The 27,036-nt window shown below is 38.8% G+C and overlaps 1 protein-coding gene across 5 annotated transcripts in view; it reads right to left on the minus strand.

Annotated features, from left to right (window-relative positions):
* The window catches only part of Alms1 (ALMS1 centrosome and basal body associated protein), a 193,322-nt gene that overhangs the window by 89,520 nt on the left and 76,766 nt on the right, over positions 1-27,036 (minus strand). For all 5 annotated transcript variants that reach the window (XM_045152900.1, XM_045152898.1, XM_045152897.1 and 2 more), the window contains 3 exons: positions 16,730-24,604; positions 14,679-14,812; positions 7,958-9,777 (listed from right to left, as the gene is read on the minus strand). In XM_045152900.1, coding sequence (XP_045008835.1) covers positions 7,958-9,777; positions 14,679-14,812; positions 16,730-24,604 — 9,829 coding nt within the window. The remainder of the gene's footprint in view (positions 1-7,957; positions 9,778-14,678; positions 14,813-16,729; positions 24,605-27,036) is intronic.

The following is a 27,036-nucleotide window of genomic DNA, read 5'->3' on the forward strand; positions in this document are numbered from 1 at the left end:
TTCAGCTAAATTTATCACTTATAAGTTCTACCTTTCCATAAAACATTAAGGACACAAACAATTCAGTCAAGTTTTTAGATACTTTATAAGAAAAAATGGCTTTTATACAATTTCTGGTAACATGTTCCTCTTTTCTGTCTGGGGCCTCATCAGAATGGCTTTTGCTGCCTAGATTTTTATTGAAACACTGAAGAAGACAGTGTAAGACACAAATACATACCATCATTGTGAATCAGAATTAAATGTAGCATGATACATTACCAGAATGGACCTACAAATTCAAAGCAATCACCAACAAAACTATAACGACAAGTCAGGCATGGTGGCACACACCTTTAATCCCAGCACTCTGGAGGCAGAGGTAGGAGAATCACCGTGAGTTCAAGGCCACCCTGAGACTACATAGTGAATTTCAGATCAACCTGGGCTAGAGTGAGACCCTACCTCGAAAAAGAAAAACAGGACCAAAAAAAACTTATAATGACATACTACACAGGACTAAAAAACAAAGTCCTAAAGTTCATACAAAAGCACAAAAGACTAACAACAACAAAAATGGCATGAGCTCTAGGTTCAGAGAAAGACTCAAGGAAATAAGGCAGAAGAGTCATAAGAATGAGAATGCCCAACATCTTTCTCTGGTTGCCACACATGTGCACATCCATCTGCACACACATGTATATAAGACACACAGAAAGAAATCAGTAACATGTAGAAACAATCATTTTTAGACATATTAGGGTAAATGAAGCTTATTACTATACATTTTGTTAAGGTGGGAGACATTGTTCACTGTCAAGAGTACTTGTTTTGTAGGTGCAAGCCCCAAGTGTGAGCCCTGGTACTAAAAAACAACAACAACAAAAAACTAATGTTAAAATGCTAAAATGTCATTATGATTTCAATCAAATAAAATTGACAGGGTAAATTTATACCTTAGGAAAACCAATCACTAGTTTCAAGAAGGCTCATAATACAATGGTGGCTATATGAATCTGTATTTGTGAACGAATTTCACAAAATTAAGCACATATGCCTTAAACCCTGAATATGTACAAAAAACAACAGTGAAATTTGAGGTTTGTGGTCTAATTAACTGTATTGTGCTAATATCAGTTTGGATAATGTACTATAGTCATGTAAGATATTGCTAATGGAAAAGCTGAGAGTAATAGACACTTGGGACTTCTCTGGGCTGCGTATGTATGTATGTATATGTATATGTATATATACACTTACACATGCACACATATACCTATGTACCTACTTACCTACCTTATCTATCATCCATCCATCCATCTATCCATCTATCTGATAGCCTCATTTTATAGCACAGGCCTGGAACTATGTGCCTGGAGCTCATGGTAATCTTCCTGACTGTCTCCTAAGTGCTAGGATTATAGACATGCACTTCCCCACATGGTTTCTCGGGACTGCTTTGTGTGTTTGGGTATTTTTCTTCTTTCTTCATTCCTCCCTTTCTTTCTGTTTTTGGTTTTTAGAATTTTTTTTTTTTTTTTTGCTTCTGATCTTTTTGAGGCAGGGTATCATTGTAGGTCAGGCTGACTTGGAACTCATTCTGTATCCCAAACTAGCCTTGAACTTAGTGATCCTTTGACCTGAGCTTCAGGCAAAGAATGAACTCCTCAATCTGATAATAAGCATCAATTAAAAACCTACAGGGAAGCTGGGTGTGGTGGTGCATGCCTTTAATCCCAGTACTTGGGAGGCAGAGGTAGGAGGATTGCTGTGAATTCAAAGCCACCCTGAGACTACATAGTGAATTCCATGTCAGCCTGGACTGCAGTGAGACCCTACCTCAAAAAAACAAAGCAAAAAAAAAAACAAAAAACACCAACATTTACAGGGAACATTAAATTAAATGAAGACACACTAATCTTCTCTTCTTCTCCCATGAATGGGGAATATGGCCAGATCTCTACTTTTATGGGTTTTGTTATTGTATTCAATGTCCTAGCCAGTACAGTGGGCAAGCAAACAAAATAAAAACTAAAAAAGAAGGAATAAAATTATAGGTCCCTGCCAGTATCTATAGATACCATTAAATTAAAACACAGAATAGAGAGATGGCTCAAGTGGTTAAGGTGCTTGAGACAGAGAAAGAGGCAGACAGAGAGTGAGTGAGTATAGGTGCACTAGGGCATCCTGCCACTGTAAATGAACTTGCACGCACCACTTTGTGCATGTGGATTTACATGGGTACTGGGGAATTGAACCCAGGCCATCATGCGTTGCAAACAAGCACCTTTTAACCACTGAGCCATCTCTTCAGCCCCAATATTATTACTTTTAATAAAGCAATATATAGTAACAAACTATTAGCTTACAACATAGAATAATCATTAGGAAGCAAACAGATTAGGGGTTGCTGGGAGCCACAAGAGGTACTTTTGATAAATGTGATGGTTTGAATGTGAATCTATGTCCCCACAACCTCAGGTATTGTTTACTAAGGCTAGGTTTCCTGTTTAAGTCTCCAGCAATGTGCTGGAGGAGGTGACACTGGGGATGAATCCTGTGGTCCACTGTATTTAGGGGCGGATCTTGATTTTAGCTTTTAAGGTATTGGGGTGGATCTTGATTCCTGCCCAAATATGCGGAGAGGAGTCTGAGCTGTGACGCTGTGTTTGCTGGTGTTGGTGTTTGCTTGCTACAGTTGTTTTGATAGTATTCCCTGAACTTTTAAGTTAAAATAAACCCCCTTCTCTAAGAAACTGTCTAGTTGGATGTTCATCCCAGCAACCAGAAGCTCACAAGAATAGCAATGCTATTAATTTTAATAAAGCAATAAATAATAATCTATCAATTCAACACAGATTTATCAATAGGAAGAAAACAGATTAGGCTATGCTAGGAGTCAAGAGGTATTTTCTATAAAGGGATTTGTATGGGTGAACTTTTATAACTCACTTATTTGTTCTTTTTTAAAATTTTAATTTATTATATATGTGTGTGTGTATATATATATATATATATACATATATGTATATATATGTGTGTGTGTATGTGTGTGTGTATATATATATATATATATATATATATATATATATATATATACACACACACATACACACACACACATACATACACACAGAGAAGGGGAGGAGGGGTAGAGAGAGAGAAAGTAGATAGATAAGAGAGCAAGAGAATGGGCATTCCAGGGCCTCTAGCCACTGCAAATAAACTCTAGACACATGTGCCACTTTGTGCATCTGGTTTATGTGGGTACTGGGGAATCAAATCCAGGTCCCTGTGCTTCGTAGGCAAGTACCTTAACCACTAAGCCATCTCTCCAGTCCTATTTATTTATTTATTTATTTTGAGGTACAGTCTCACTGTAGCCCAGACTGACCTGGAATTCACTCTGTAGCCTCAGGGTGGCCTTAAACTTGTGGTGATCCTCCTACCTCTGCCTCCCGAGTGCTGGGGATTACAGGCATGTGCCACCACGCCTGGCATATTTATTTATATTTTTTAAAATTCTTTATTAGATTAAGAGGGGATGGAGAGACAGATCAATGGTTAAGGCACTTGATTGCAAAGCCTGACATCCTGGGTTCATTTCCCTAGTACTCATGTAAAGCCAGAAGCACAAAGCAAAGTGGCACATGCATCCTGAGTTTGTTTGCAGGTGGCCAAAGGCCCTGGTACTCCTATTCTCTCCCCCCCCCCGTCTCACAAATAAATACGAAGGAAACAGGAGAGAGTATATGCTGAGTATATGAAAAGGGAGGAAGGGGTAAAGCCCAGATATAACTGATTCATCTGGAACTATGAATTTTAAAGTTAACCAGGACATAAGGCACAGAGCATGCAGAATGTGACAAATGAATACAAATGTATTATAAAAAGATCACATTCTTACTGCTGGGTATTGGGAAAAGGCAAGCTGACCTAAGAAACTTTAGCAGGTAGCATACTGACTGGATATTATATTGCTAAGTTCAAAACCTCCATAAAATTTGTTTCTCACATGGCTATGGGTTAGGAATTTTGAAACTACTTTATTTAAATACTAAGGTAAATAGACAGTAGATAATGAAAGTCAGGTCTATCTTTGAAAAGTTACATATAAGGATAGGTTGGACATGAAATCAACCTGGTGGGTCTAGATTAAGATGAGATATTAATATGGAACTATAACTTAATAAGAACACAGAATTTGACAGATACAACACATATAGATGTGGGCATACACAAATTAAAATACCTACCTGTGAGGGCTAGAATGATGGTGCAGCAGTTAAAACCAAAAGCACTGTTTGCAAAGCCTGTTGGCCCAGGTTCAATTCCCCAATTGAATCCAATTCCCCAGGACCCATGTAAAGCCAGATGCACAACGAGGCACATGCATCTGGAGTTCCATTAACAGTGGCAGGATGCCCTGGTATACCCATTCTCTCCCTCCCCCACCATCTTACAAATAAATAATAAAATAAAAATAGAACCTACCTGCATTTCTTAGCATTACTCAATGAGAGGGGCTAGGAGCAGTGATATCCAATAACAACTGAGTATACCTTGTTCTTACATCTGTGTTTGTAAATACTATGCTCCACAAAAAAAGAGATGCTCGTTGGATACATAATCGATTCCAGAGCTGGGGCAGGATGCAAGAGCAAAACTAGAACTTGAGCAAGAAAATAATAGTAGCAGCACTGGAATACAGCCCAAAACATAACAGAGACATTCTTGAGTCTATACTAATATAAATAAAAACCCAAGGAAGAAATAAATGTAAGAGGAACAACAACTCTTCCTTACAGAGGAATTCTACTTATAAACTACTAGAAATAATGGAAGGCATAAGAAAAAAAAAATACCACCAGGACACCAGAGGAAGTTAGTTGCTATACAGTCAATATTCCCTGATAAATGGTCAAAGTTTAAGCAGAAAACAAATACTGGCACAAACTAACAGTATGACCTAATATATTTCATATTTAGAAAAAAAAGTTAAGTTTATGGAATGAAACACAGGGAGACATCACTTTAACCAAATGATCAAGGTTAATATCATCACCAGCATAAATCAACACAATGTGCTCTTATTTAAAATAATATATAACTGGAAACATCAGATAAAACCAAAGAAAAGAACCTTTTTCTAAAGTAACTATCAGCATTCTTCACAGTGACAAGGTCATGACAAAGGAAGACTAAGAACCTGTCACAGTTTGGAGAAGACCAATACAAGATGAGATCTTGGGTTGGTTCTGAACAGAAAAGGTTCATTTAAAGAAAAAATGCAAAAAATCCAATCAAGCTATTATTTTAGTTACACTTTTATATCAAGGAGAACCTCTCAGTTCCAATAAGCACTTCATGATTCTGATGATACAGAGATGTTAACATGACAGGAACTTCAATAAAGGGTATGTAGCAACTTCTAAAATCAGCTATCTTCCAGTAATTTCTTCCTCCAGTATTCATGCTCCCAACCCTAGCATGCAAGCTGTATACAGTTAGCCATTTCTATTGAAAACAAAGTGACAGAAGAGAGAAGATGACACCTTCAAGGTTAGGTCACAAAAAGGTTATGTCTTTTGTCTTGGCACCCTCTCTTGCTCTCACTGGCTCAACTCTGAAGAAGTTTAGATATCATATTCTAAACTGACTTAGGAGATATAAGGGTTGATATCTGTGACCAAAAGCCTTGTGAGTGACATTGGAAGCACAACCTTTAAGACAAGCCTTGAAAGGAGAGTACAGTGCAGTCTATACCTTGTCAGCAGCATTGTGAAAGAACTTAAGCCCCAAAACATCCAATCAAGTTATGCCTGCATTTCTGACCTACAGAACTTGGGGGAGGTACTATGTGACATCAAAATAGAAACTGAGGGATGGAGAGAAGGCTTAGCAGTTAAGGCACTTGCCTGCAAAGCCAAAGAACCCACGTTTGATTCCCCAGAACCCATATAAGCTAGATGAACAAGGTAGTGCATGTGTCTGGAGTTGGTTTGTGGCAGGCAAAGGCCCTCGTGCACCCATTCTATCTCTCTCTCTGAAATAAATTAAAATAAAAAAATCTAGAAACTGAATTAATCATATCTATCTCTGTTTATACTAAGCATAAAAAACACATACTGGCAGGCATGGTGGTGCACACCTTTAATCCCAGCACTTGGGAGGCAGAGGTAGGAGGATCACCATGAGTATGAGGCCACCCTAAGACTACATAGTGAATTCCAGGTCAGCCTGAGCTAGAGTAAGACCCTACCTTGAAAACCCAAAAGAAAAAAAAAATTTTTTTGACTGTAATGGATGACTGGCACTCGGTACTTTCTGAAGAAATTATATTATTTAGTGATATTCATAATCATCTATCACTTTTTCTCATCTGTACCTTCCTCTAATTTTTAAGGAAAGCAATCCCAATAATTTGGCATTTAAACTTAGTAGGATTTGTTAAATATCATACACAAATTTGTTCACTTTTAACTACTAAACATTTTAAAAACTCAGTACTGATCTCTAGCTTCCTGTGCTTTATAATACTAAAACCTGATGTTGATCTTAAGTTTTTATTTATTTATTTATTTTTTGCCCCAAGCCTGGTTCTTTTCTTCATTTCAGATCTTTCAGCTTTCTAACCCTTCCCTTCCACCACCTCTTACATGAGTGCCAAAAATACTAAATAATTTGTCCAAGACTGTGGCTGAAAGAAAAGTTGAAGTCATAATCAGACTCTAAACTAGCACTCTGCATGAAAGTAAGCTCTTGCTTTGTTTCAACAGATTGCACCAAAATGTCCACTGTCCTCATGGTGTTATCACTTAGCATAAGGAGCAAAATCAGTATGTTCGTTTCCCAATTTCTTGGTCATTTGGGATATCATGAGCACTAAAGGAGAGAGTAAATGTTAAGTCTCTCATGCCAGTGACTATCACAGTGGATGATGAATCAACATCCCTTCTAAGCATCACGCTTTCCACTATAGTTTTCTACCTTCTCAATCATAAATGGAGGCATCAAACACATGGCTAACTGTTTTATCCTAAAAGACTTAATAAGGAAAAATTGAAGGACGAAGTGCTAAAATTCAGCTGAATAAGATAAGTATTTGTCCCTGAATTTAGTTTCCATTCCAATAAAACAGTACAAGAGGAACATCACATTGGGGAGCATGTTACAATGATATGTACCACTGTCAGGGATATCTTTAGTCACCTGGCTAAGGTGGTGATCTAACAAATTCTCCACTATAAATCTACCTCCCCCTTATACATATTATACTGGGAAATCATGAGATGGATAGAGAAAAGGAGGAAAAGAGATACACACACAGAAAAATATGCAAATATATTTCTCAGTGTGCTCTGAGGTGATTTTAAGAGCCAATTAGACCAAGACAGTTCTGACTTAAGAATGGCTTTACCCACTGATATAGTCAAGAAGTGAGTACATGAGTGGGAGGTAGTAAAATTGCAGAACTATAGGAGGTGGAGCTTGGTCACTTGGAGTATGTTCCTGGGGGCTATATCTTGCCTTGACCCTTCTGAATGGCTCCATTCTTCTTCCTGTCCACCATGAAGTGAAGAAACTCCTCCACTACACATTCCTACACCCAAGCACATGGAACCCAACATAGATTGCGCACTCTGAAACTGTGAGCCAAAATAAATCTTTCCTCCCTTTAAGTATCCATTTCCCAAAGGATATCTTCAGTAGATCTACAAGATAAAGATTGAGTGAAATAAAAAGTTTTTTAAAAATTAGTAAATTGTACCAATGGATGATCCAAGATTCTTTTCAAAATAACCAAATTTCTTATGCTTGATGTAAAAATCTCTTAAATACTTCTTGACTTTTAGCAGTCTATACAGATACAACCTCCTGTAAAAAACAATCATACTGCTTTTCCCCCAACATCCTTCTATTTCCTTATTTTCAGCCTTTTGCCACAAATTCCATGTTTGCCTATTATGAGACTCACCCATCTGCAGATACTGAAGTTCCCTCTGGTTTGGAATATCCTTCCAAATCTGAAATGTTCACTTGTGTTTGCTTTGAGGTTACTATCTGGCTATCCTGAGTAGGTATGGTTTTCAAATCCTTAGTAATGGTCTTACTATCTGGAAGAGGAGACCGTATTACTTGCAAGTCCGGTAGAGATTTAGGTCCTAGAAAATCTAAAGATTCTGTATTCTGTGCTATAGGTTTACTGGTCAATAATTTGGAGGCTGGTTCCAATGATCTCGAAGATATAGTTTGTAAGTCAGAGTTAAGCTCACTATTAATTCTTGTTTTAGAAGCAGGATCCAATGAATGAAATCTTTCATTTAGGATTCCACTATCCAACTTGGAAGGAGTCTTGGGACAAAGAGTTATTCGAACACATGAAAGTGCTTTTCTATTTGAAGGTGGAGTACATTCAGACGTCACTAACGTACAGTGGTTAGGGGGTGATTGGGAGACCACATTACTGAACTCAGTTTCAGCATTTATCCCCTTACAAATGTGTGATTTAGTTGTATATTCAATCTTTTCTACTACACAATCCTGACCTTGAGAAAGAGGGACATGCTGTTTTGTCATGTGGTCATCTACATCTGGGGATCTGCACTGATGCTCTTCAAGAAAAATGGGAGAAGGAAGATCTAAAATTATATTTTCCTGACTTTGAGAAAAGAAAGAATGACTTTCTCTCATCTCATGATCTAAATGTGGGGCTTTGCTTTGTTCAATGAGTTGTTGCTGTCCAAGAAAAATACAAGAAGGAATGTCTGGACAAGGAGGAGAATGGTGTTTTCTCATATGGTGATCTGTATATAGGGCTTGGCTTTTTTCAAAGAGTTCTCGTTGTTCAAGAAAAATGCAAGAAGGAAGATCAGGAGTTATAATTACATTCTTCTCTTTTACTTCTAGTGTAGAACTTGGCTTTCCCATGCTAATGAGGGTATGGTTATCAGAAAATTGAACTCCTTTAGAATTGCTATAATTTGTACTGGTAATGTGCTCAGAATGATTGCCTTTAAGATTTGATCTTTCTAAAAGTTTTTCTTCTTGATGAGAATGCTCAAAACCAGCAGGTAATTTTGAGTTTTGCCTACTATGTACTAAAATAGCCACTTCTTTACCTGGTATATGACTATGCCTTTTAAGTGATGAAGGGGAAAAGGTTTTCTTTTTAAGATCTCTAGGAGAATTTTGCTCTTCAGTGACATGAGAATTAAAGATACCTACAGATGTTCCAGTATACTGGCTACCTTCAGTAACACCAACCTTGAAAACAGAGGTATCTGAAATACATTTAGAATGTCGGTGAGAAGAAAAAGTGATGGAGGTGGTAAACTGTTTCATAGGTTCTGGGGGTGGTGTTTGTGATGTTGAAGGAAAATCCATTCCTTTAGGTGGCACACAGGTAGGTTCTGCTAATTCTGACAACCAAGAGTCTGTGTTTGTGTTTGCGTGGAACGGCGGCATTTCAACATCCTTGCTAACTTTGAAGTCATCAGGTGTAAGTTGTTGAAATGGAGAATGGCTTTGTAACTGCAAAGAATTCCCAACTTTGAAGTGATGGTTGTTCTGATCTAGTGATTTGGAGAGGTTGTGTCCAGCTCTCCAAGAAGATGGGCTCTGTCGTCCTTGAATCACTTCTGAAAGGCCAGCAGATTTGAAAGCACACGAGTGGCTGTCCAGTTGTGGTTGTTCAACATTTAGAGTCCTGAAACATCCTTTCTCATGGCTCTCAATAATAATGTGACTACATACAGCTTCAGGCTTGCATCCTATTCCCCATGGACTCTGTAAACCCTAGAAGATATGAATAGGTTCTTAGAGTAATCCCATAGTTCTACACTAGACCAGTCAGCTTTACATCCAGGCTAAGAAGTGACCATCAAGGTCATGTCATTTTATAATAATTTACATAATACACAAAAATTATAAGAACATTAAAGAAAATGAAATTTTACAAAATACAGTGGCTCATAACAACTAAGATCACTCAGTAAATTCCTTAGTATATCTCAGCTTCCTTATTGTCTTCCAGGCATATAGTTCTACCATTTTCCTTTCAGTAATACAATTAGTTACCCCACCCAAATCTTTGCTGGTCATATAACCACCAAACTGGAGACATTTCCTCTCTCTTTCTTTCTTTCTTTCTTTCTTTCTTTCTTTCTTTCTTTCTTTCTTTCTTTCTTTCTTTCTTTCTTTTTTTTTTCTGAGGTAGGGTCTCACTGTAGCCCAGGCTGACCTAGAATTCACTATGAAGTCTCAGGGTGGCCTCGAACCCACAGAAATCCTACCTCTGCCTCCCGAGTACAGGGATTAAAGGCATGCGCCACCATGCCTGGCTTCCTATTTCTTTTGATCATAGTTGTGATGTGTGACTAGGTTTAGTCCAGTGGAAAACGAGTAAAAACAGTGCCACTTCTGCTCCTTCCTAATCTAGTTCTTGACTTCATACTCCCACACTAATACCTACATTACTATCACAATTACTCTTGACCTCCTAAACAACTGTAAAAGCCATAGGGGAGGGCAGCTTGCCTGCCTGGCCAGCTTGTCAACAGCAGAATTTACTTTCTTGTGATGGGCTACGGCATAAAAGAAAAGTGAAATCTACTATATTTAAGCCACTTAAATCATATTTGTGGTTATTTTTGGCTAGTTACATAGGTTTGACCTATACCTATTATTTCATCACTAAAAATAGGCAAAAGACTAATTCCCTCTTACTGGGCCAAAGAATTAGTTCCAAAATCTACCAAAAACATGAAATAACCCTAAGGTTTATGTTTTACCTCCAAAAGTAAAACATTTTAACTTGGCATTCTACTTGATGATACAGCACATTTTATATCCTATTAACTATTTTACCTGAGCATACAGTTCAGTGACAGAGTGCCTACCTAGTATATGCAAAGCCCTGGGTTCAATCCCCAGCAGAGAAAAAAGTTACGTGATAGAGCTGGGAGTACTGCTCAGGACAGAGGACTTGCCAATATGTGCAAGTCCCTGTGTTTGATCCAAGTATGGGGGAAACAAAAAGGACAGGCATAGTGGCACATTCCTATATTCAGGACACAAGTAGAAGGTATAGGAAAAATCATGAATTCCAGTCCAGCCTGGACAAAACAATTTAAAAATATCATTTTTTGATCTGTGGCTTTTTATTTCCCTAACATCTCTTGACCTACCACTGAGAAACAAATATACCAATTTGAAACACAAAAATTTACTTTATCCTCAAAACTGACTTATATTTATCAAAAAATGTCTCTTCCTCCTTCCCAACAGGCTATTATCTTATAATTTCTAGAACACTTCATGGCTCACTCCTATGACATCTTTTAAGCTACCACTCTGAACATTTGGTATTTCTATGTAGTTTCTGGGAATCACACTCAGGTTTCATGCTTGCAGGCCAACATGGCTATCCCTAACACTGAAGTACAAGTGTTCAGCTGCTTTCTCAACTGCTCTTATTATGATTTACAAGACAGGGCCTCTCACATGATCCCAGAGCTAGCCAATACTGCTAGTCAGCTAGGCAGTTTGCCCCAGGGATTCCCTGTCTCCACTTCCCGAGCAATGGGATTTTAAGCAACCCAGGATATACCTGGGTCCCAAGAAGCTCTTACAGAAAAGTGCTGTTTTAGTAATCATTTTTATAAGATGGATAAGTATAATTGCCAAATATACAAGTGAAACAAAGCTGGGATATTTAATGAACAGGTGACAGAAGTCAGATTCAAAAATCATTCCAATAGACTTAAAATACTGATATGTAACTAAAGTAGGGGTAAAAAAGCTTACCAAAAAAGTATGATATGAAACAAATAGGAATGAAAATATAAGTGGTAGCTCACAGGGTTTTTTTAATACATATATTTACTTGTTTACTTGAGATACAGTATATATATATGGATGGGTGTGTCAGCTGCTGCAAATAAACTCAAGATGCATGTGCCACTCACTCTGTACATCAGGGCACTGGGGAATGAAACCCAGCCAGCAAACGTTGCAAACAAGGGCTTTTTACAGCTGTGCCATTTCCGCAGCTCAGGGTTTTTTTTGTTCTTTTTGTTGTTTGTTTGTTTTTTTGTTTTTTTAAATACCAAAGTTAAGATTTGACAATTAAAAATATCAGAATGAAAACAAAAGCAAAATTTTAAAAATCTCAAAATGTATAAGAAGAAAGAACATTACCAAGTATCCTCCATGCTACTCAGCTCACATGTTAAATTCTATGTTTAGTATAATTTAGACACCTTACTTGAAGAAACACATGAATTAGTCTACCCAGAGGAAAGCTATTTGATTGCTGGGGGGATCTGGAATTATTAACACATAACGTTTTTAAAACAAAGACATGTATGTCACTGGGAAATATGTGTGTGTGTGTATTTTTTTTTTTTTTAGGCAGGGTCTTGCTCTAGCCCAGGCTGAGCTGGAATTCACTATTTTGTGGCAGGCTGGCCTTGAACTTATAGCAATTCTTCTACCTTTGTCTCCTGATTGCTACAATTAAAGGCATGTGCTACCAAACCTGCGAAAGATGTATTTTTAAATTTTATTTGCTTTTTCGAGGTAGGGTCTCACTCTAACTCAGGCTGACCTAGAATTCACTATGTGGTCTCAGGGTGGCCTCAAACTCCTGGCAATCCTCCTACCTCTGCCTCCCAAGTGCTGGGATTAAAGGCATTTGCCACCATGTCTGGCTGAAAGATGTAAAGTAAATGGGTCTATAATAACTACTTGTTCATTTTATTAATTAAAAAAAAATTTACAGACACATGTAAAACCTAAAGTCCATTCTGTATTTTATTAAAGAAATTTTCACTGGATGTGGTGGTGCATGCTTTTAATCCCAACACTTATAAGACAAAGGTAGGAGGATCACTGTGAGTTTGAGGTCACCCTGAGTCAACATAGCATGTTTCAGGTCAACCTGGGCTAGAGTGAAAAAAAAAAATTAAAAACAAAAAACTTTATACTCAAAGAAACATTAAAACTTGAGATAAGCCAAATAATGAAGCTCTATCACTGAAAACTGGGTTCTGAAAAAATTCATTAATTTTCTACAGACTCCATATATATGACAGCTATAAAAATTCTTACTGGATTAATAATAATAGCTATCATTATTTAGAGCTTTAACATCCTACTAAAAAAAAATCCTCAAAAAAACTTTTGTCTCATGAAACACATACCAAAACTCTGTAAGTAGGCTTCATTACACCTAATACTGTTCATACTACCAGAATACCCACCTTACCCCAGAAAAATGGACAAACTGGGACATATTGATATCCTGTAATACCATAAAGTAATACAGAACAAAAAACTATGTACATCTACACAGAAGAGTTGCAAAAATCTAGGAATATAAAAACTTCCCATATTCAAAAAGACAAGTACATAATGATGACTCTTGTCTATAAAATTTAGAAAACTGGGCTGGAGAGATGGCTTAGCAGTTAAGTGCTTGCCTGTGAAGCCTAAGGACCCCGGTTCGAGGCTCAACTCCCCAGGACCCACGTAAGTCAGATGCACAAGGGGGTGCACGCGTCTGGAATTCGTTTGCAGTGGCTGGAGGCCCTGGTGCGCCCATTCTCTCTCCTTCTCTCTATCTGCCTCTTTCTCTGTCTGTCGCTCACAAATAAATAAATAAAAATTTTTTTTAAAAAAGTTAAAAAACTATATAGAAAGTAGGAACTCAATATATGTCAAGACAAGAAATAAAGACAAAAATGGAGTAGACAACACAAAAATTTCATTGGTATTTGCTTTGATTTTTTGTTTTTGTTGTTGTTTTTTCTTTGTTTGTTTTGGTCTTTTGAGAAAGGATCTTGCTACATAGACCAGGCTGGTCTTTAACTTGCTGTCCTTTGGCTTTAACTTCTCAAGTGAATACCAACATGTCAAACTCAATGGCATTGTTAATGTTCTATTTCTAAAGCTGGATAGTAAAAATACACCAGAATTATTTTTTTCTACTTCTTTTCATCCTGTATATTATATAAGTGTTCCTACACATGAAATAGTTTGTAAGAAGGAAAATAAGAGCCAGGCATGGCGGCACATGCCTTTAATCCCAGCACCTGGGAGGCAGAGGTAGGAGGATCGCCATGAGTTCGAGGCCACCCTGAGACTACATAGTGAATTCCAGGTCAGCCTGAGCTAGAGTGCGACCCTACCTCAGGGAAAAAAAAGAAGGAAATAAGAACGATTTTAAAAAGTAATTATTGTGTGAAACGTCTATAACATTTTTGTTGTTGTTGTTGTTAAGGAGAGGTATCGTTTATTGAGCATACTGCAAAGGAATAGCAGCCTGGGAGTAATGAGAGGACTTCTCAATTTGTATCTGTTCTTATCTTGACATGTATTTCTTATTTTGACATGTATTTCAAAAACTAAGATTTCAATCTGAATTTCAAGATCTTAACATTAAAACTACATGATAAACAACTCAATTCCTATTTTTCTAACATGATAAAATTTCTCAATAGATAAATTTGAAAAAAAATCAAAACTTACTAAGTCTAATCCTTGTATATTAATTTTTGCAAAATTAACATTCCTAACATTTTATCCCAAGATTATTAGTGATTCAGCTATAATCATCAATACCCAAATGAGACATTCAACTTGTACTGCTCTTTCTTTTGCATTTTAGGTTTTGATTACTAGTTTTTTTTTTATACCTCAGACACGTGAGTTGCTCTCCCATGACCAAACAACTTTGCCTTGATCTCTTCTACTTTCCTCCTGTCATCTTCATTTAATTCTGAAATGGAGTATCCACATTCATGTCCTAAATTAAACTTCATATTCCAGGCTAGAGAGAAATCATAGAAACACTTGACATAATGCAATGAAAAACTGATGCCTGCTCAGTGATTATACTAAGCACAGAAAACCATTAATATGACCTTAATGTCTACAACAATGTTAAAACATGCTTCCAATTAAATGATATACTATTATTATCATTTGCTGAATATCATTTCTCAATATCTATGCAGCTACCTGGACTACCATAACAGGGTCTTTTTATACTATAACCCAGGTAGCCTTTAATTTGTGATCTGTGTACCTCAGCCTCCGAAGTGCTACAATTATGGGCACAGGTCAGCCACCAGATAGCCCAAAAGTCCAGTTTTTAAAAATTTTATTTATTTGTAAGCAGAGAGAGATAGAAGAGAGAGAGACAGAAAGAATGGGGGAACTAGAGCCTCCAGCTGCTGCAAACAGATTCCTGATACATACTGCATTTTGTGCATCTGGCTTTACATGGTTACTTGGGACGTGAACTTCCAACAGACTGACTTTTTTTTTTTTTTTTTTTGTCTTACGGGAGCAAAAGCAAGAGACAGAGAGAACTGGTGTGCCAGGGCCTTTAGCCACTGTAACTGAACTCCAGACATGTGCACCACCTTGGGCCTATGTGCGACCCTGCGCATGCATCACCTTGTGCATCTGGCTTATGTGGGATCTGGAGAGTTGAATATAAATATGGTCTCAGGCTTCACAAGGGAGTACCTTAACTGCTAAGCCCTTTAAGAATGTTTTTTTAATTTATTTATTTGGGGGGGGGGAAATGTGTGCGTGTGCACGCACGTACCAGGGCTTCCTACCACTGCTAAACAACTCCAGTCACATGCATCATTTTGAGCATATGGTTCTACGTGGGTACTGGAGAATTTAACCTAGGCTGTCAGGCTTTACAATCAAGTGTGTTTAACTGCTGAGCCATCTCTTCAGCCCTCATCTGCATCCTTCTCAAAAGAGGCCACTTTCAATATGGTATTTGATCATTTTAATCTTCCTTCTCATAAAAAGTTTCATTTCCCTTACTACAGTTCAATGAGCATAATTATTAATTAACTACTAACACTTCAATGAGAACTGATATTAATAAAACCAGGGAAATTTTTATAGAATTAAAATGTGTAAAGAACAGCAGCATAGACAGTTAACCTCAAAGAAGACGGAGGTAGTTGAGAATTGCTCAGAAGTTGCTCCCCAAAATACACTGGTCACATGTCTTAAAGATTACAACTTTCAGTTGAGTATGATAGCAAATGATAGTCCCAGCACTTGGGAGGCTGCGGTAAGAGGATCATCATGAGGTCAAGACCAGCGGAGGGCTATATAGCGAATTCCTGGTCAACCTGGGCTAAAGTGACAGCCTGCCTTGAAAACATCAAGGAAAAGAAAAGATTGCTACTTTCCACTTTAGAGGAATTCTATCACTAGAGAGTAATAGGATTGATAAATATGTTCATTTATACTTCTAACAAAATTTTAATATGAAAGGCTTAGCATCCCCCTGCTTTATATCTGAGATCAGATTTAAGAACTTTTTAGAAACTAGAAAGAGAAAGCATAGGTTGTTCTAAAACTGAGAATAATTTAGAGCACAACAAACTAGAGGCTTTTTGTCCTTATAAGATTATGATAATGGGAGTACAGAAACATAAGAGCTTTACACACTTGGAGGCACAGGCTTCTTTCTAGCTCTCCATCTGCTATCATAAGCTATTTCTCCTTAGAGTAGACATTCAGGATAGCAATATTAATACTTTAACTTGTCTACACTACTCATTATGTTTTCTATCCGCAATCCAGAATCAAAGTCATTCTAATGGTTCTATAGAAAATAAATTTAAATTTTCAAACATCTCACTTTCAACAACTTGTCAAACTATGATGTTTATTAAATAGAACATGCCTGTATAAACTCAGTACTTACCTCGTGCTCGGACTCGACACTCTTCTTCCTCTGCATTTTTAAGTATTTGTCTGGCATGATTCAGTGACGACTCACACTGCAGAAGATGCTTCACGTGTGTGGCGAGTGAATCAACACTACCACAGCCATCCTCACTCTCTGACAATCCCTCCTCGTCTCTGCTATCTGCTATGCTTGTCTTGAATGGAGTATGTGGAAAGAAGTTTAAAAGAACATCAGAAACTGATTCCAACGTCTCTGGTAAATTACTGTCCCATGAGCAGCAACCATCACTTACATCACTACTTGAATCACTTTTTATGATAGTCATCATAGGAATAATAATTTTATTCCCAATAGTTGAACAACAACCTTCAGGTTCAGACCTCATTACAGATTTGGCAGCTTGATAGTGCCTAAAAGTTTCATCTAATGTTGTTCTTGCCATGCTTCCTGCTTCTGGTAGAGGACTTCTAATTGTAGTTGAACTGAAAAACTCCCAGTTTTCAATGCCTTGCTGGCATTTCAAATTTGTCTGTGTGCCGATATCCTTCTGTATGCAGTCAACACGTGGGCTTTCATCGGTAATAGGCTCTCTCTGATGAATATCATGGGAAACATCACTTGTGGAGGGCTCTTTGAAGCAAACCACCTTATTAGATTGTACACATGGAACATCATTAACATCTCTGAAAGGGACCAAAGTAGCAGGAAAATTGCATCGTTTCAGAGCTATATTTTCTGCCTCCATTAAAAGACTTCGAATTTCTTTAAGAGTTTTGGAACTATGATCTGTATCCTGGATTTCCTCACAGCCAGCATCTCCTAAAACAGAAGATTCTGGCTTATTTATTACATCTGCATCATCAACTTGAGAATTTAAAGGCATACTGTTTGAACTGACGTAAGAGTCAGGAGAATTCAAATCATCTATCAGCCTTTGAACATGTTCTGAGACAAGCTTGTGCTTGTCACCATGGGAATAAGCACCAGGAGAAACCGTTGGTGACCCAGCAATTTGATCAGTTTGTCCAAGACCACTTGAGACCTTTAGAGCATCTTCAGTTAGATGTCTATTTGTCAAATCATTTTGATATGAAATACTCCGTTTCCCTCTATGTGAAAAGGAACTAGGAAGAGCTGTTACTAATACCGTTTTTTTATCGGCTGGCTCAGGAATTATTGTAACTTTCAGCACACCTTCAGTTAGATGTCTATCTGGCAATTCCTGTGGACAAAAAGAATTATATTCCTCTCTGGGTGAATAAGAGCCAGAGAGAAGTACTGGTATCCCAGTACTTGTATCAGTTGGTTCAGGGACAGTTGAAATCTTTAGAATGTCTTCACTTTGATCTCTATATGGCAACTGCTGTTGAAGGAAAGCACCAGGTGTTTCTCTTTTAGGACAGGAACCATGAAAAACTGTTGGTAATAGAGTCTTCTGGTCATCTGGTTCTAACTTAGTTGAAACTGTGGACTTTTCCCTCTGTGAGTAGTTACTAAGGGTACTTGTTGGTAACTCAGTCTTCTGAATATCTGGCAGATTCACAGTTGAAATCTTGAGTTTCTCTTCATATGAGTAGGAACTAGGTGGTACTATAGGTCTCCTATTCTGGTCAGATAGTCCAGGAACAGCTAAAGCCTTCAGAGAGTCCTCAGTTAGGTTATTATCTGGCAAGGTCTGTGGATAAAAATCATTGAGTTTCTCTGTATGGAAGTAAGAACTGGAAGGCTCTGTTTGTGTCCCAGTCTTTTGTACTGTGAGTAAAGAAGCAGCTGAAACTTTCTGAACCTCGTCAGTAAGATCAATGACTGGCGACTCTTGCTGAGTGAATGCACTCTCCTCTCGCTGTGAGTAGTAACTTAAAGGCTCTGTTGGTGTTCCAACCTTGTGGACAACTGGTCTAGGAAGAACAAAAGTACCTAAAGCTTTTTCATTAATATTTGGTAACTCCTGCTGAGGAAAACCTGAGTAAGAGCTAGGGGACACTATTTGTATCCTATCCTTCTGGTCAGTGGGTCCAGGAACAACTCCTACTGTTTTCAAAGCTCCTTCAGTAAGACCTGGTAACTCCTGCTGGTAAGTGACGGTAGGCTTTTCTTCCCATGCATAGGAGATAGAGGACACTGTTTGTATTCCAGTTTTCTGTTTAGCAGGTCCAAGAACTTTCAAAGCTTTTTCACTAAGATCTGGAGCCTCTTGCTGGTAAGAAACACTAAGTTTCTCTCTATGTGAGTAGGAAGTAGAGGATACTGTTGGTATTTCACTCTTCTGGTCAGTTGGTCCAGGAACAACTGAAACATTCACAGTGTTTTCAGTTAGATGACTATCTGGCAACACCTGTTGGTAAGAAACAATAGTCTTCTCTTCATCTGGGTATGAAGAAGAATTAACAGTAGGTATCTCTGTCTTTTGGGCAATAGGTCCAGGAATAACTGAAACTTTCACACTCTCATTAGTTAGCTGAACACCTGGCAAGGCCTGTTGATAGAAAATAATGGCCTTTTCTCCAAATGAGTAGGAACATGAAGGTTCTGATGTTGGACTTGTCTTCTGCTCAGCTGGTCCAGAAATAGCTGACACATTCAGAGTCTCTGTAGTTAGAGGGCTATTTGGAAAATCATTTTGATAGAAAATAATGGACTTTTCTACAAATGGGTAGGAATGTGAAGATATTGTTGGTGTCCCAGTCTTCTGGTCAGCTGACAGAGGAGAAGTTGAAACTTTTGGGGATTCTTCAGGTAAATGACTGCTTGGCAAGGCTTGGTGGTAAAAAGTAGTGGACTCCTTTCCAGATGGGTAGGAACTTGATGATGTGGCTGATGTACCAGTCTTCTGGTCAGCTGGTTCAGGAGGAACTGAAGCTTTCAGAGATTCTTCAAACAAATGACTACCTGGAAAGGCCTGTTGGTAATGAGTATTAGGTATCTGCCTTTGTGAAGATGAAACATAGGCTATTGTTGGTGTTCCTGATTTCTGTTCTAGAAGTTCATAGTCATCAGAAACTTTCAAAGCATTTTCAGGTAGAGGACCATGTGGAAGAGGCTGTTGTAAATAAACACCAGGTCTCTGTCTTTGAGAAGAGGATTCAGAGTATGATATTGGTGTTCCTGGCTCCTGGTCAAGTGGTTCATCTGAAACTTTCAAAGCCTCTTGATATAAAATACCACCTGGCAGGACATGTTGTTGATAAACACTTGGCCTCTGATTTTGTGAGGATGGTGTTGGTATTCTTGTCTTCTGGTCTACTGGCTCAGAGTCACCTAAAACTTTCAAAGCCTCTTCAAGGAGAGGACCATCTGACAGAGCTTGTGGATAATAAACACCAGGTCTCTGTCTTTGTGAAAATGAAGCAGAGGATGTTCTTGATGTTGCTGTCTTCTGGTCTACTGGTCCATAGTCTTTCGAAACTATCAAAGCTTCTTCAGGTAGACCACTTGGTACGGCGGGTTGGTAATAAACAGTAGGCCTCTGTCTTTGTGAATATAAAGCAGTGGATACTGTCGGTATCCCTGTATTCAGTTCGACTTCATAGTTATCTGAAACTTCCCAAGGCTCTTGAGGTATAGCACCACCTAACAGGGCATCTTGGGAAGAAATAGTAGGTCTCTTTTGTGGATGGGAAACAGAAGACATTCTTTGAGTCTCTGTCTTCTGGTCTATTGGTTCATATGAAATTTTCAAAGCCTTCTCAGGTAGAGGACCACCTGGCAGAGCCTGTTGATAATAAATACTAGGCCTCTGGCTTTGAGAAGAAAAAGCAGAGGATGATGTTAGTGCTGCTGTCTTCTGGTCTACTAGGTCATGGTCATTTGAAATTTTTAAAGCCTCCTGAGATACAGGACCACCTGACAGGGCCTGTTGAAAATAAATACTAGGCCTCTGTCTTTGTGAATAGGAAGCAGAGGATAATCTTCCTGTACCAGCCACTGAGTCTACTAATTCATATTCATTTGAAACATTCAAACCCTTGTCTGGTAAAGGACTACCTGCCAGGGCCTCTGGGTAATAAAGACTAGACCTCTGTCTCTGAAAATAGGAAATATCCGGCATTGTTGGTGTTACTGTTTTTTGCTCTACTGGGTTATAGTCATCTGAAGCTTTCAAAGCCCCTTCAGGTGGAGAACCACCTGCCAGAGCCAGTGGGTAATAAGCACTAGGCCTTTGTCTTTGTGAATAGGAAGCAGAGGGTAATGTTGGTGCCCCTGTCTTCTGGGCTATTGGTTCATCTGAAACTTTCAAATCTTCTTTAGGAAGACCACCTGGGAGGGCTTGGGGGGTATAAACACTTGGCTTCTGTTTTTGTATGTAGGAAGCAGTAGAAGCTGTTGGTATCATTGTCCCCTGGTCTATTGGTTCATCTAAAGCTTTCAAAGCTTCTTCAGGTAGAGGACCACCTGGTACACCTTGTGGAGAATAAACTCCAGGCCTCTGTGTTTGTGAGATGGAAGCAGAGAATGCTCTTGGTGTCACTATCTTCTGGTCTGTTGGTTCATCTGAAACTTTCAAAGCCTCTTCCGGTGGAAGACTGCCTGGTGGAGCCTGAGGAGTATACACACTAGGCCCCTGTCTTTGTGAAGCTGCAGATGCTGTTGGTGTCATTGTCTTCTGAAGGCCTACTGGTTCATAGCCATCTGATGCTTTCAAAATCCCTTCAGATAGAGAACTCCCTAGCAGAATCTGTGGGTAATGAACACCAGGTCTCTGTCTTTGTAAGATGGAAGCAGAGGATACTCTTGGTGTTCCTGTCCTGTGCTCTACTGGTTCATCTAAAGCTGTCAAAGCTTCTTCAGGTAGAGGACCACCTAGCAGAACTTGTGGGTAGGAAACAACAGGCCTTGGTCTTTGTAAATAGGAAGCAGCAGAGACTTTTGGTGTCACTGTCTTATGTTCTACTGGTTCATATAAACCTTGCAAAGCATCTTCAAGCAGACCACCACCTGGCAGAGCCTGTGGGTAATAAACATTAGTGCTCTGTTTTTGTGAAAAGGAAGCAGGGAATGCTCTTGGTGTCATCGTCTTCTGGTCTACTGGTTCATCTAAGGCTTTCAAAACTTCTTCTGGTAAAAAACCACCTGGTAGAGATTGTGGGTAATAAGCACTAGCCCTCTGTCTTTGTGAATAGGAAGTGGCAGGGGCTGTTAGTGTCCCTGTATTCAGGTCTACTGGTTCATAGTCATCTGATGCTTTCAAAGGTCCTTCTGGTAGAAGACCTCCAGGCAGTGCCTGTGGGTTATGAACACTAGGCCTCTGTCTTTGTAAATAGGAAGCTACAGATGTTGTTGGCATCACTGTCATCTGGTCTACTGGCTTATCTAAAGCTTTCAAAGCCTCTTCAGATAGCAGACCTCCTGACAGACTCTGTTGGTAATAAATATTAGGCCTTTGTCTTTGTGAGTAGGAATCGGATAAAAATTTTGGTGTTACGGTCTTCTGGTCTACTGGTTCATCTGAAAATTTCAAAGCTTCTTCAGGTAGAGCACCATCCGGCAGAGCCTTGAGGGAATAAACACTAGGCCTCTGTCTTTGTAAATAGGAAGCTGTAGATGCTGTTGGTGTCATTGTTTTCTGGTCTACTGGTTCATAGTCATCTGATGCTTTCGAAATTTCTTCAGGGACAGCACCACCTAGCAAGATCTGTACGTAATGAACACTAGGTCTCTGTCGTTGTGAGATAGAAGCAGATGATGTTCTTGGTGTCCCTGTCATCTGGTCTACTGGTTCATCTGAAACTTTCAAAGTCTCTTCAGGTAAAGGACCACCTATGAGAGGCTGTTGGTAATAAACAATAGGCCTCTGTGTTTGTGAATAGGAAGCAGAGGGTGCTTCTGGTGTCCCTGTCTTGTGGTCTATTGGTTCATCTGAAACTTTCAAAGTCTCTTCAGGTAGTGCACCATCTGACAGAGCCTGGGAGGAATAAGCACTAGCCCTCTGTTTTTGTGAATAGGAAGCTGTAGATGCTGTTGGTGCCACAGTCTTCTGGTCTACTGGTTCATAGTCATCTAAAGCTTTCAAAGTCTCTTGAGGTAGAGGACCACCTGGCAGGATCTGTGAGAAATGAACACTAGGTCTCTGTCTTTGTGAATAGGAAGCTGTGGATGCTGTTGGTGCCACTGTCTTCTGGTCTACTGGCTCATAGTCCTCTAAAGTTTTCAAAGTCTCTTGAGGTAGAGGACCACCTGGCAGGATCTGTGAGTAATGAACACTAGGTCTCTGCTTTTGTGAATAGGAAGCTGTAGAGGCTGTTGGTACCATGATCTTCTGGTCTACTGGTTCATAGTCATCTAAAGCTTTCAAAGTCTCTTCAGGTAGAGGACCACCTGGCAGGATCTGTGAGTAATGAACACTAGGTCTCTGTCTTTGTGAATAGGAAGCTGTAGAGGCTGCTGGTGCCACTGTCTTCTGGTCTACTGGTTCATAGTCCTCTAAAACTTTCAAAGTCTCTTCAGGTAGACGACTACCTGGCAGGATCTGTGAGTAATGAACACTAGGCCTCTGTCTTTGTGAATAGGAAGCTGTAGATGCTATTGGTGCCACTGTCTTCTGGTCTACTGGTTCATAGTCCTCTAAAGTTTTCAAAGTCTCTTGAGGTAGAGGACCACCTGGCAGGATCTGTGAGTAATGAACACTAGGTCTCTGCTTTTGTGAATAGGAAGCTGTGGATGCTGTTGGTGCCACTGTCTTCTGGTCTACTGGTTCATAGTCATCTAAAGTTTTCAAAGTCTCTTGAGGTAGAGGACCACCTGGCAGGATCTGTGAGTAATGAACACTAGGTCTCTGTCTTTGTGAATAGGAAGCTGTAGATGCTGTTGGTGCCACTGTCTTCTGGTCTACTGGTTCATAGTCCTCTAAAGCTTTCAAAGTCTCTTGAGGTAGAGGACCACCTGGCAGGATCTGTGAGTAATGAACACTAGGTCTCTGCTTTTGTGAATAGGAAGCTGTGGATGCTGTTGGTGCCACTGTCTTCTGGTCTACTGGTTCATAGTCATCTAAAGTTTTCAAAGTCTCTTGAGGTAGAGGACCACCTGGCAGGATCTGTGAGTAATGAACACTAGGTCTCTGTCTTTGTGAGATGTTAGCAGAAGATGCTCTTGGTGTCCCTGTCGTCTGGTCTATTGGTTCATCTGAAACTTTCAAGGTCTCTTCAGGTAAAGGACCATCTGTAAGAGGTTGCTGGAAATAAACACTAGGCCTCTGTCTCTGTGAATATGATGCAGAAGGTGTCGCTGGAGCCCCTGTCTTCTGGTCCCCTGGTTCAACAGTGTGACCTGCAACTGCACTATATGGCAGGGCCTGTGGGTAATAAACAGTGGGTCTCTGTGGTTGTGAATAGGAAGTAGCAGATGCTCTTTGTGCTCTTGTTTTCTGGGCTTCTGGGTCAGAGTACTCTGAGATTTTCAAAACCTCCTCAGGTAAATGACTACCTGAGAGGTGCTGCCAGTAGGAAATATCCGGTTTCTCTCTTTGTGAGTAGGAAGCAGAAGTTAATATGGGAACATCACTCTTTTGGTCAGTTGGTCCAGAGACTATTGAAACTGTTCTTGCCTGATCAATTTTATTATCATCTGGCAAGCCCTCCTGGTATAAAATATTGGACTTCTTTCTTTGTGAATAGGGAGTAAAGATTGTAGTTGATGTTCCAGTATTCTGGTCAGATGGTTCAGTAATATTTGAGACTTTCAGCCTTTCTTTAGTTAGATGACTATCTGTCAATGCCTTCTGATTAACATTATCAGTGTGTAGACCAACAATATTCTCTTTAGGAAAACTTACATCCAGATTAGGTAAGTCTTCAATGGATAGACATGAATGAGTTTCAATGTCTGAATCTCCAATGATGCTTGATTTCAACTTAGATTGAATACTTTCAACTATGTCTCCATTACAGGTGTCTCCTATGGAAAAAGTGATTCATTAATAATACCTAAACACCTAAACACATACTTTCTAGTTAAAATTTCCTTCTTTGTACTGAAAAATATAAGATGGGTGTTGTGGCGCAAACCTTTAATCCCAACACTCGGGAGGCAGAGGTAGGAAGATTGCCATGAGTTCGGGGCCACCCTGAGACTACATACTGAATTCCATGTCAGCCTGGGCTAGAGTGAAACCCTACTTCAAAAAACCAAAATAATAAATAAATAAAAATAATAATAAAGGAAAAAATTTCCATCTTGGACCTTCAAGCTTTTGAAAATTAATTCTTTAGGGTGGGGAGATGACACGGTGGATAAAGTACTTGCTGCTTAAGCTGAAGTATCCAACTTCAATCCTGAGACTCCACATAAAAACCTGGAAGCCATGTAGGCCTCTGTAACTCTGCTGCTGACAGCCAGAATTCCCCAGAAGCTGGTGGCAAGTGTGACAAGGAACACTAACAGAGTAAAAATTCAGAGGAGAAATCCTGACTCACATAAGGTGGAAAGGCATTATGCATAGGCACCTATCTAAATATAGGACTTAAAACAATAGACATCAATCCCTACTACACAAATCATACTTGCAAGCAGGATGTCACACAAATCGTCAGGCATTAGTAAAATGGTTACTACATACAGCAAGTATTATCTATTCTTAACATGTAGGAAAACTGAGTTTCCTCTGTTCAAAATAACTAGCAGTGATTCTCAGTGTGGGTATCATGCATATTCTGATTAGGCAAGTCTGAAGTAAAGCCTGAAATTCTGCTCTTCTATAAGCTCCCTAGCAATACCAAATTGCTACTTGTCCTTAGTCCATATTTTGAGTAGCAAAAGTCCATAATTTTCCCAGAGTTCCAAAAACCAGTACCTTTAACCCCTTAATTCTAACATCTTTCTACTATATCACAGGGCCTTCCTCCAAGGCCACTGGTGTACTGAAAGATAAAAAAGCAGATATACCAAGTATTAATGCCTAAAAAAAAAAAACAAAACCTACAAAGTAAAATGTGTAAACTGTATTATGACCTCAGAAGAAATATAGGTGATGAATATTTTGATGAGGAAGTAAGGCTCAAGATATGCAGAAGCCAGAAAAGATTAACAAAACAAAATTTTCCAAAGTGATTTCTCAATTTTAAAAGTTTTCACTTACTTGACCATTATAAGTTGTTTGTGATATCATGATGGGGACATATGAGATAAACAGCCAAGAAGTAAAGAAATATAGACCAGAGCCTTGAAAGATGTAGTTTTTATAAGATAATGAGACATAAGTAAGGAAAAAAAAATTGAAAACTTGAAAGAGTGGTAAAGGTATGCTGCTAAGAGAGTAATAAGAGACTTCAAAGTGATATATATATATATATATATATATATATATATATATATGTTTTTTTTTTTTTTTTTTGAGGGAGGGAACAGGGCCTTTAGCTCAGGCTGGCCTTTAACTCACTGTGATCCTTCCTACCTCAGCCTCTGGAAGTATCTGCATAGATAAGAATTAATGATGGTGGGTTGGAGAGCTTTAGGGTGCTTAATTGCTTAATATTGTCACAACCCTGGGAAAGAAATGAATACGCTAAGTATAAATACTACAATATTACTACATAGGTACTAAATTTTCAGAACTGGGCTATTGAAAAGCTTTGGCCACTGAAAGGGACAAAGTTGTCAAGAAAAAGCCTATAATATGCCTAAACTATCTATCAATGTGAGAGGAAATGTGTCCTGATAGAAATGTGATCTGGACTAAAAAGATGGTTAGGACTGGCTCAAGAACTTTTCCCAAAGGAGTCAAACATTTATTAACATAGGACTTCTTTGTTGAAAATAAATTATGTGACTTCCCAAAATATGATCTGAAAGTACTCCACAATCTGGTATAACAATAAAAAGCAAATCCTTTACTTCTAAGCTCGTGGCACTGTTCTGGAAGACTGTGGAACCTTTACCAATTGTGTCCTTGTTGGAAGAATTGTGTCACTGAGAGGTAGACCTTGAAGTGGTACAGTAGGGCCCATTTTGCTTTCCTCTCTCTTTACATTCTCCTAGCTGATATGATGATATGACACTTCTGCTATGCTATGGACTCTATGCCCTGGAACTATATGCCAAATACAACCATTTTTCCTTCCATAGCTTCTTCTGGTTGGGGCATTTTTACCGGAAATGAAAAAGCAACTGATATACCATCTTAAATTAATATTAAATTCTGACAAAGAATTTAAAACACATATTATGAACCAGTATGCTTCATGAACATAAATGCAAACCCTTATCCAAGTGTTGCCAAATAACATTTGGTGACTTAAGTAATGAATAAGAATCATGTTAAAGTAGGAGTGATTTCAGAAATGTCAGGTAAATAACACACCAGTGTAATTTGCCATACTGTGATTTAAAAA

Source organism: Jaculus jaculus, chromosome 6 (assembly GCF_020740685.1).
Source record: "Jaculus jaculus isolate mJacJac1 chromosome 6, mJacJac1.mat.Y.cur, whole genome shotgun sequence".
Taxonomy (NCBI): Eukaryota; Metazoa; Chordata; class Mammalia; order Rodentia; family Dipodidae; genus Jaculus; species Jaculus jaculus.